An 11558-nucleotide genomic window follows, 5' to 3' on the forward strand; every position below is an offset into this window, starting at 1 on the left:
CCTCCTTAGAGCTGGCAACCCTACTTTCCCCTCAGTGCCTGTTGGTAGGCAATTAAGCTAGGTCCTGTCACCTATTTTGGCCTTTGGGAGAAAACACATTGGGGCCAGTCCTGATAGCGTTGCCAACTCCAAATGGGAAATTCCTAGAGACTTGAGGGATGGAGCCTGAAGAGGGTGAGGTTTGAGGAGGGGTGGGACCTCAGACAGGTACAATGCCATAGACTCCACCCTCCAAACCACTCAGTCCCTCATGGGGAACCATTGTTGCCAATCTCCAGGTGAGAGCTGGATACCTCTCAAAATTACAATTGCTCTGCAGAAGGGAGGGCGGACGTCAGCTGAAGTCAAAGGGGCAGATAATGGTAGGTTGATGGTTAGCTGGGAAGGAGATGGGGTTGCCAACCCCAGGCTGGCAAATTCCTGGGGATTTGAGGGGTGGAGCCTGGAGAGGGTGGGGTTTGCGGAGGGGTGGGACCTCAGACAGGTAGAATGCCATAGACTCCACCCTCCAAACCAGCCATTTCGTCCTGGGTAACAATTGTTGCCAATCTCCAGGTGAGGGCTAGAGATCACTCAAAATTACAACTGCTCTTCAGGGAGCAGAGATCAGTTCCTCTGGAGAAAACAGTAGACTCTGTCATTATACCCTGCTGAGGTCACCACAGCAAAATGACACTGTTTGCCCAAAGCCAGAGCACTCCCCCAGAGCCTCTTTCTAGATCTCGTTGTATTTATTTCCACAACGGGCTTTACTGCTAGTAAAACAATAAATTACAATAAAATACAGTAACAAGTTTACAATACAAATTTACCCAAGATGGGTAGATCGTAACCTCCATGGTAGCTTCCTGAAATCTTGTCATCCAATTCGTGCCCGGACGCCTTGCCTTATAGTTTCTTTAAAAAATCCTGAAAATATAGTATGAAAGAGTCTCCCCGCCCCCGGTGTTCCCCCAAAGTTTTCAATTTTCCCACTGGAAAAGTTGGAAAAGTTCTCAAATGTCTTTCATGCTATACATTCTGAGTGGGGGGAAAACCTTGCCATAAAGAAGCATTTTACTCATTCTAAAAGAGAAAATCTTTCATAAGAGGGTTTTTTTTAGCGCACTCCCAATTTTCCCAACTTTTCTGTCAGAAAAAAGAAGAAGAAAAAGCCAGGAGGGCAGAAATTTTTGCGGGGCCTTCGCATTGCTGAAGTCAGCAGTGTCTAATATCATTCCCCCACCCCCCAGCAGTGTTGAAAGTCCCAGAGTTCCCTGGGGAGGAGGAATGACTATGAAACCAGTTTAATTTTCTGGTGTAGGGTTGGCTGAGAGGGACCTCTAGTGGTCAAGACTAACCGTCTGCCGTTTAGAAAGGTTCAATGAACCTGAATTAGCTCTTACATAATCCGTCACCTTCAGGGAAAGACAGTTCAAAATGCCTCCTGGGCAGGGCTCTTTTTGTAGAAAAAGCCCAGCAGGAACTCATTAGCATAATAGGCCACACCCAACAGCCGGAACTCATTAGCATATTAGGCCACACCCCTGACAGCACAGCTCATTAGCACATTAGGCTGCACCCCCATGTTGCCAGAAGTGTGGTCATCCAGCCACACCCACCTTTTGCTTGTTATTCTGTTTATCTTGTTTGTTGTCAAAACCCAGGGCCTTTTTTTGTAGCAGGAACTCCTTTGCATGTTTGGCCACACACCCCTAATGTAGCCAATCCTAATGTGTTCCTGCTGTTGGGTGTGGTCTATTATGCTAATGAGTTCCTGCTGGGCGTGGCCAACTCGGGAGCCCGCCGGAACTCCGTTCCTGTGCGTTCCTGCCCCAAAATAGCCCTGCCTCTTGGGAACTTGTCCCCAGGCTGAATTGTTCGTATTGTGAATAAATTCTTCTTAATTTTCACTTGAAATCTCTGCTCCCTGCCACCTGCAGTCTGATTCTCAGAACAGCTGTTGTGCTAAAATTCAGCATTAGGTGAGGAGACACTTGCAAAAGATGTGTTTTTTCTTTTTAAGAACGTAAGAAGAGCTCTGCTGGATTAGCTCACTGGTCCATCTAGTCCAGCATCCTGTCTCACACCATGGGCAACCAGTTCCTCTGGAGGTCCAACCACAGGGCAGAGAGGCCAAGGCCTTCCCCTAATGTTGCCTCCTGGCTCTGGGATTCAGAGGCTTAGTACCGCTGAACATGGAGGTTCCCCTCAGTCACCAGGGCTAGTAGCCATTAATAGACTTATCCTCCATAAATCTATCTAATCCCCATTTAATGATGTTTATTTTTATGGCCATCACGACATCCTCCGGCAGCGAATTCCACATTTTAATCACTTGTGTAAAAAAAGTGCTTCCTTTTGTCTGTCCTGAACCTACTGCCCAACAGTTTCATTGGATGCCCTCAAGTTCTAGTCTTTTGGGAGAGGGAGAAAAATGTCACTTTGTCAACTCTCTCGACCGCGTGCATTTTACTTTTATTTATTTATTTAATTTGTACCCTGTCGGCTCAGGACGGCTTACACTGGTTAATAAATAAATAACAATTAAAATCCACATACAGTCATCTGAAAACAGTTCCATTATAAATAATTCATAAATATTTCATAAAGTGCTGGTGATGTCTTATGAGGAAAATCTTACGAGGAGAGGCTGAAAGAGTTGGGTCTGCTTAGCCTGGGGAAGAGAAGGCTTAGAGGGGACATGATTGCAGCCTTCAAGTATCTGAAGGGTTGTCATGTAGAAGATGGAGCGGATCTATTCTCTCTGGCTCCGGATTGCAAGACTAGGTCTAATGGGTGGAAATTACAAGGGAATCGTTACCGGCTGAATATCAGGAGAAACTTCCTAACTGTAAGAGTGGTTGAGCAGTGGAACAGTCTGCCTCGGGAGCTGGTGGAGGCTCCTTCGCTGGACGTTTTCAAGCGGAGGCTGGACGACCATATTTCGGGTATGTTGTAAGGCTATCTTTCGGCTCTGCTCCTGCAGAGTGCAGGGGGTTGGACTAGACGACCTGCACGGTCCCTTCCAGCTCTAAACATTCTATGATAGAATTCTGTGATTGAATTCTATGTTTAATTAATTGCTTAAGATAGTGCACTGTTAAGAGTGCATACAAAGGTCTAACCTTTATTCTGCTCAGTGCTCATCCTAATGCGAGCGACGGCACAGGCTAGATGTCAACGCCAAGGGCCAGGGCTCTATAATTAGAATCGATGGTGGTAATAATTATATAACCCTCTGTCATGTCCCCCCCCCCTCTAGTCGTCTCTTTTCTAAAGTGAAAACTCGTCAGCCTTTCCTCATAGGGGAGGTGCTCCAACCCCCTCATTGCCTTGGTCGCCAGGGCTATTTTTGGGCAGGAACGCACAGGAACGGAGTTCCGGCTGGCTCCCAAGTTGGCCACGCCCAGCAGGAACTCATTAGCATCATAGGCCACACCCAGTGGCAGAAACTCATGAGGATTGGCTACATTAGGGGTGTGTGGTCTAACATGCAAAGGAGTTCCTGCTACAAAAAAGGCCCTGGGTTTGGACAACAAACAAGGTAAAGAGAATAAGAAGCAAAAGGTCGGTGTGGCTGGACGGCCACACTTCTGACAACATGAGGGTGCGGCCTAATATGCTAATGAGCGGTGCAGTTGGGGGTGTGGCCTGATATGCTAATGAGTTCCTGCTGTTGGGTGTGGCCTATTATGCTAAAGAGTTCCTGCTGGTCTTTTTCTACAAAAAGAGCCCTGTATGGTCGCCCTCACCGAGGCAAGTCAAAACAGTGGAATACAGAGAGGCCAGTGATGTCCTCTCCGTCGGCACAATAGGTGCCGTTGATGAATGTGGGCACCTAGAACAGCTGTCGTAAATCCCCACCAGCACTTGATACACCCAAGAAGGGGTAGTCTGTTGCAGCCCAGATCAGAGAGGTTTGCGGCAACTCAAAAAGATCAACGAGCATTTCAGCTGCTTTTGTGAGCCAAAACCGACTTTCTCAGATGATTCATAAGCCCACAAATCCAGCCTGGCGAGATGGCTAGCGTGTTGGGCTAGTATCTCGGAAAGCCAGGTTCAGATCCATGCTCGGCAGTGGACGCTCGCTGGGTGACCTTGGGCCACTCACGCTCTCTCAGGCCAGCCACACCCTCTCAGCCTAACCCACCTCACAGGGTTGTTGTGAGGATAAAATGGAGGAGAGGCAAACGATGTAAGCTTCTCCGGGTCCCCGTCGGGGAGAAATGTGGGATATAAATAAGTTAAATATTCCGTAATATATCGAAAGTCAAATAAGAATCGAAAGTCAAATGAAGGGCATGGACATCTCCTTTTTGTTTCTGCCCTAGAAAATGGCGTTTGGAGATATATTGCCTCTGAATACAGAAGTCCCATTAAGCTGTTTGAGAGCCAGTTTGGTGTAGTAGTTAAGAGCGCTGACTCTAATCTGGGAGAACTGGGTTTGATTCCCCACTCCTCCACATGCAGCTGCTGGCATGACCTTGGGTCAGTCACAAGTTCTCTCAGAGCTGTTCTCTCAAGAGCAGTCCTCGAAAGAGCTCTCTCAGCCCTACCTACCTCACAGGGTGTCTGTTGTGGGGAGGGGAAGGGATTGTAAGCTGCTCTGAGATTCCGAGTGAAGGGCAGGGTGTAAATCCAATCTCCTCCTCCTCCTTCTCCTCTTGGAGGCTAATAGTCATTGGTTAATAGTCATTGATACACTTTCTTCTATGAATTTGTCTAACATTGGTGGTTTAAGTTGCAATGTGAACCTTAAGGGAGTTATGGGATGGTTGTGAATGGTTGTGTGAGTGTCTGAGTATGGTTGTAGATCACCGAATGATTGCACCTTTAATTTCGTTGTACTATGTACAATGACAATAAAGTATATTATTATTATTATTATTATTATTATTATTATTATTATCTTTTAAAGGCACCTAAACTAGTGGACTTCACCGCATCCTGTGGCAATGAGTACCACGAAGAAGTCCTGACCGTCGATTTTGACAAAGCCGATCCGAATCGATACCAGCAAGGCCTAAATTCTTGATTCCTCCCTCCCATATTTGAAAGTCGCTGAGTAATTCTTCTGACAAGTTTAGTTTCTCTTGTTGCCCCGACAGAAGGCAGGACCCTCCGAAGACCCCGACGACTCCCAAAATCACCAGCTTCCCACCGGTGCCTGTCACGTGTGACACCGTGCGCAACAAATGCCGAGAAATGTTGACCTCTGCTCTGCAGACAGACAGTGAGTAGCCAGGAGAATGAGTGTTGGGCAGCCCTTCCCCCCCGTTTCCTCCTCCCATCGACAGTCTCATAAGGGGAGGGCCCATAGCTCAGTGGAAGAGCCTCTGCCTTGCGTGCAGAAGGTCCCAGGTTCAGTCCCCGGGATCTCCAGTTAAAAAAAACCAGGTAGTTGAAGGTTTGAAAGACCTCTGCCTGAGACCTGGAGAGCCAACCGCTGGTCTGACTAGACAATACTGACCTTGGTGGACCAAGGGGTCTAATGCAGTACAAGGCAGCTTCATGTGTGACATCTCTGAATCTGGATGTTACGGGGGAAAAAACCCCTTTCTTTGGAAATATGTTGTCGAAGGCTTTCACGGGCGGAGTTCATTAGCTGTTGTAGATTTTCCGGGTTGTATGGCCGTGGTCTTGGCACTGTAGGGCCAGCCATTTCACCATTAGCTGTGACTGGCATCCTCAGAGGTATAACACAGAAAGATGGAGTACTCTCTGTTTCAAGGAAAGCTCCATTAGCATGTTCACAGCCTGGGGAACGTCTACAAGAGAATGACTCAGCCCTACCCCACCTTCCTGAGGAGATATAAATCACCTGCCTACCATTCTCATCTCACCTTGACACAGAGAGTACTCCATCTTTCTATGTTATACCTCTGAGGATGCCAGTCACAGCTGCTGGCAAAACGTCAGGTCCTACAATGCCAAGACTACAGCCACACAACCCGGAAATCCTACAACAGCTAATTTATTTGGAAAAGTTTGTAATGACTACTGTTAAATCCTAAGCTTCTTGTCTGAACAGTCACCCATTTCCCTCTGAAAACATGTGCAGGGAAGCTGCCGTAGACGATACTGATGGGCAGTTGTTATTAGAAACCAGATTATTATTTCCGACTCATTCAATTATTGTGGTTTAATCAGGGGTCGTTTCGTAGAAAAAGAGCTAGGGGAACTCATTAGCATAACTCATTAGCATATGCCACACCCCCTGACATCAGGGGCCTGGCGGTGGACCTGCAAGGCTGGTGGGAGGGCGAGGAAGCCCCGCCAAGGCCCTCCCTGGCCCCAGGCAGGCAGGGGTGGGGAGAGGCGGGGAGGAAGCAACTTACCCTCCCTCTTCTCCTGCCTCCTCCTGGCTGAATGAGGGCCGGAAGCGGGGTAGCCGGAAGCAGGGGGCGGGGTTTCGTCATGTGCCCCGCCCCCCGCACCTCACCCAGGGGACCTGCGATCCCCCGCGATTCCCCCGAATCGACCTCTGGGTTTAATCTCTCTTGGTCGAGTTGCTTTGTATATTGCCACAAACCTAGGGTTGCCAGATCCCTGGAGATGGTGGGAGGGGGGGTTCCCTCGCTTTCGGGGCTTTCAGTCTGCCACCGGCCAGCTAGTTGGTGGGGGGAGACCCGCCCCCGAACAGCTCCCTTGCACCCGAATGTTTTCTGAAATTTTGGATATGATACCAATACGCAGGGCTATTTTGGGCAGGAACGCACAGGAACGGAGTTCCGGCTGGCTTCAGAGTTGGCCACGCCCACTACAGCCAAAACCTCTGCGTGCATGGCTACAGAGGGAAGGCCTGGAGAGCGACCCCTGAGGCGAACGGGCCAGGGGGGGCCCTGGAAGGATTGGGGAGGCATTTAATGCCTCCCCGTGCCTTCCCCGGCCTGTCCAAGGGCTGGCTTGCCCGGGCTCCCCACAGCCACAGGGCGCCCGGGCAAGCCAAGGGAAGGCAGTTTAAACTGCCTTCCCTACCCTCCAAGGGCAGGGCACCCAGGCAAGCCAAGAGAAAGCATGGGGTATGGCCTAATATGCCAATGAGCTATGCTGTCAGGGGTGTGGCCTAATATGCTAATGGGTTTCTGCTATTGGGTGTGGCCTATTATGCTAATGGGTTTCTGCTGGGCTTTTAGTACAAAAAAAGCCCTGCTGATATGCATGGAATGAATTGTGTATACGGATTTGTTTCCATGGATAGATCCTGAAGTCTGTGGAATGTGTGACTTTTCCCATAGTTAATATTTCATGGTTGCCCTTGTTGCCTCGCCTGATCCACCTGGAGACTGGCAACTCTAACCTGAGAGCCAGACATTATGACGGCCACAGGTCAGACTCACGGCAGTCCACACCATTTTAAACAAGAACGTGGTCATTTAAACAACGATGGAGGACACTGAAGATTCCAATGCTACATGAGTTGATATTCAAGATTATGGAATGCACTGAAATGGACGAGTTGACTAATATATTAAAAGGAAAAATGGAAGAAAGAATTTATGGGACCCTGGGGGGCGTTTTATTATGACTGGTTAAAACCCAAGTATTAAAAAAATAAGTCAAGAATAATAGGAGTGACAGATGACGTAGTTGTGAAATTGTAATGAGAAGAAATGCAGAATGCTAAATTGGGATTTTAAAATATTTCTGTATTTTTCTTTTCCTCCTCCTTTCCCCTTCCCCCCCTTTCTGTATATAAAGTAATAAAAATAAAATAAAATAAACAATGATGGAGCCCCATGGCACGGTGAGACCAGGAAATCTAGTTTCCCTGCCGCGCCTTTTCAAGTGCCAAAATAGCGCCGTCCTCATGGTCGTTTCAGCACTTAAAAAGGTGTGTGTGTGGGGGGGGGGGAGAACGAGATCACCTGGCCCCACTGCCATGGGCCTCACGGCATTTTTTTAAAATGACTGAATTTTTCTCTAAAAAGGTGTGGGCAGCCCTAGATCTGATCCGTGTGCCTGCTGTAATGTCCAGTTTGGCCCTAACTGTGCAGGTGGAACCTGAGTCTGAAGCCCCGAGGCCAAGACTCGCATTCTGTTCTTTTGGGAATAAAGCAGCGGTCCGTCACATTACCTGACTTAGGGTACTTCCTGGTCACCCTGTTTTTGTTTCTCCCTAGATGACCACGTTGCCATCGGTGCCGACTGCGAGCACCTCGCTGCCCAGATTGAAGAGTATATCCTTGCATTGTTTATGGTATCGGGACGGGCCGTCTGTGAGCGACTGACATATCAAATGCAAGCTCCTAGTGGTCCTTATATTTTTCCGCTTTCTCTCCACCGCCACTTGTGTAAATCAGACTAACAAAACTGCCTTCTCCTAGGGAATCCTGGGTGTCATGGCTCAGGTGGGGTGTCACCTGACGCTGCCACCACTCTGGTTTTAGGTTCCCTTGAGAAGGCCCAGAGGCACCCTCCCAAGACCTTCAGACCTCCCTTTTTTGGCCGAATAATAGGCGCGAGGAGCAGGCAGAGTGAACAACAACAAAGAAGTTTATTTTTATAGGAGGTCAGTCAAATATGTGAAACAAACAAGGTGCAATAGCAATAGCAATAAGGGCTTGGTGAAGAGAAAAGAAACCAAAGGCCTTAACGTGACTAGACTCACAGTCCCTAGCTTACGGTTTCAGTTGGGCCTAAGTCTACTTACCCTTCCTCTCAGGGTGAGGGTCTCTCCCAGCAGCAGCCTTTCCTCCGGGCCTCCTCTCTTGGAAGTAAGAACAGCTCTTCTTCTGTGCCAGCTCTTTTGTTATAAGTCCCCTTTCTCTGTGATTGGCTAAAATTGGCACCAACACCTCTCAGGGGCTTCTGGGAGTTGTAGGTCTGGCCTCCTCCCACTGCTAGTCAGGCTTCCTGGGCCTGCTAGGCCTTTACTTGCACAGCCCAGATCATGACACTGGGCATTTCAGATTTCTGTAGGGCTGCCAAGTGGGGGCGGGGGGCGGGGAAGGGGGGGGAAACCATATGGTCTGCAGAAGTGAGCAGTGACTCACGAAAGCTCGTCGCCTGCCACAAATTTCATTCTTCTTGAAGGTGCTGCTGGACTCTTGTCCTTTCACAGTGCTACAGACAGACGAACATGGCAACCCATCGAGATCTATCTCCAGCAGAAGCACTGCTCTGGCAACTACGGTACTTCTCAAGGGGATCTAGGCCAGTAATGGCGAACCTTTTAGAGACCGAGTGCCCAAACTGCGACCCAAAACTTACTTATTTATTGCAAAGTGCCAACACGGCAATTTAACCTGAATACTGAAGTTTTACTTTAGAAAAAAACAACTCATACATTAACTTAAGATGATCCGAACAAAGTAAGGAAAGCAATCCCAAATGCTTTCATTGACTTAAAATTATTTGGCAGAGAATTCGACACTTTAATGACAGTCTGGGCCTGGCTGGGGCGATGGCACGCGTGCCCACAGAGAGGTCTCTTGAGTGCCACCTCTGGCCCCCGTGCCGTAGGTTCGCCACCACTGATCTAGGAAGAAAACCTCCCCTATAATACTTGAGAAGTCCTGGAGTTTGTCTGCTGATGCACGAAAGCATCCTCGTCCAGGCCCTTTGGGGGACTAGGTCTGCTAGTGTGTTAGGTCTGGAAGCAGGGCAAGCAGCAGCCTCTTAACGACGGATGCTCCTTAATAGCCTCTGAACTCATATACCAAGATGTCAAGAACACAGACTTGAAGTACAAAAACCGGGTCAGGAGCCGTATCTCCAATCTGAAGGACTCCAAGAACCCTGACCTCCGGAAGAATGTCTTATGCGGAGTGATCACTCCAGAGCAAATTGCGGTGATGACCTCAGAGGTGAGACGGGGGCAGGGAGGGAGCTGCAGCTGAATCAGTCTGAAGGTCCAAGTGCCTGGTTTTTATTGGCTCCAGACTCCCACAGCCTCTGCTAGCAGAGCGATCAATAGCTGCAACGGACTGGGGTGAATGAATACATCCGCTGCAGCGACACAGAGGGTGAAAAATTCTGTATGTAGAATGGAAAAGCAGAACAAAGTTAGAATCATAAAGTCAGAAGGGGACATACAGGCCATCCGGTACAACCCCCTGCTCAATGCAGGATCAGCCTAGATCAGGGATGTCGAGCTCATTTGTTATGAGGGCCGGATCTGACATAAATGAGACCTTGTCGGGCTGGACCACGTGTGTCATAAAATGTAATGCCAGGTAGCGGAGATAGAAACTTTATAAAGGACACAAAAAGGTTTTTTTTAACTTAAAATAAAAACATGTTTAAAACTTTAGCATGCTTGCAATATTTTGTTTATTTAACCGTGTCTGATAACTGACACCCCTTGCTCTGAATTATTGCATCAAAATGTCTGTGCTGTTGCAATCTCGAGTATGCTGTTCAGGTGTGCATCTGTAAGCTGCAAACCTACGATGATGCAGCAGCAGCAGAACTGGAAGAAGAAGCGGAAGACAGCCAGTTCCACTGTGGGCCTGACAGAAGCCCTCCGGGGGCCTGATCCGGCCCCCGGGTCGAATGTTTGACACCCCTGGGCTAGAGCATCCCTGATGTGTTTGTCCAGCCACTGCTTAAAGACTGCCAGTGAGTCCAGTTGGAGTCCAGTGAGACCTTTAAGACCAACAAAGTTTTTTGTCATCTTCTGGGCATGGAACAGCGGTCGCTGGGGGTGGGGAGGTGAAGCTATTTGTGAATTCTCTGCATTGTGCAGGGGGTTAGACTAGATGACCCTGCAGGTGCCTTCCAACTCTGTGATTCTGTGAGTTTTAACTCAAGACTTATACCGTGAATAAAACTTCGTTGGTCTTAAACATGCCACTCGACTCAAACTTTGCTCTGCCACTTCAGACCGACACGGCCACCCACCCGAATCTGTCTAGAACTGAAGAGGTCTTTGCAGAGAGGTTTGGGTGATAGCATCAGGCTGGAGATGGGTCACGATTTCGAGGGAAAGAAGATGGGAAATCGTATTTTATGTTGTGGATGACAATACAGTCGTGTGCTACAGGTGCTGTTGTTCTTTACAGACAGCACGAATACCCCATTGTTTTGCCTTGGACAAATGTGTGGTTCGCGCACCATATGTCAGGGGTGGCCAAACTTGCTCAGTGTAAGAGCCACATAGAATAAACATCACATGTCTGAGAGCCGCAAGGCACGAACAAATATTACGCACGTTTTTAAATTTTTTTTAAATATGCACATTTGTTTTTTATTAACATTAAACGAGACCGCCAAAAATAAAAACAGAAGGGGTAAAAACGGCTATTGATAATGATATCTGTTTGTCCAATGATATTTATTTGTTTGCTAATGATATCAATAGATGTAATCTGTTACAGGACTTAGCAGGTTTTACATGCATGCTCTATTTGATGTTCGCTTTATATATTTCATTTATGCCTGTGGTTGTATGAATTTAGTTTGAGTTAGTTTGTTGTATTAGAGTGCTGGCTTTCTGCCGTGAATAAGTTTGTTGTTGTTGCTAATGAGATTTACTTGTCTGAGAGAGAGAGAGAGAGAGAGAGAGAGAGAGAGAGAGAGAGAGAGAGAGAGAGAGAGAGAGAGAGAGAGAGAGAGAGAGAGAGAGAGAGAGA

The 11558-nt window shown here is 48.0% G+C and overlaps 1 protein-coding gene across 1 annotated transcript in view; it reads left to right on the forward strand.

Moving 5' to 3' along the window:
- TCEA2 (transcription elongation factor A (SII), 2) overlaps positions 1-11558 on the forward strand; it is a 43808-nt gene that overhangs the window by 22799 nt on the left and 9451 nt on the right. The window contains exons 4-6 of the mRNA XM_015424878.1: positions 5091-5215; positions 8106-8162; positions 9637-9791. Of these exons, the coding sequence (XP_015280364.1) occupies positions 5091-5215; positions 8106-8162; positions 9637-9791 (337 nt within the window). The remainder of the gene's footprint in view (positions 1-5090; positions 5216-8105; positions 8163-9636; positions 9792-11558) is intronic.

The sequence above is a fragment of the Gekko japonicus genome, unplaced genomic scaffold, assembly GCF_001447785.1.
Source record: "Gekko japonicus isolate JY-2015 unplaced genomic scaffold, Gekko_japonicus_V1.1 scaffold2894, whole genome shotgun sequence".
In the NCBI taxonomy this organism is placed as follows: Eukaryota; Metazoa; Chordata; class Lepidosauria; order Squamata; family Gekkonidae; genus Gekko; species Gekko japonicus.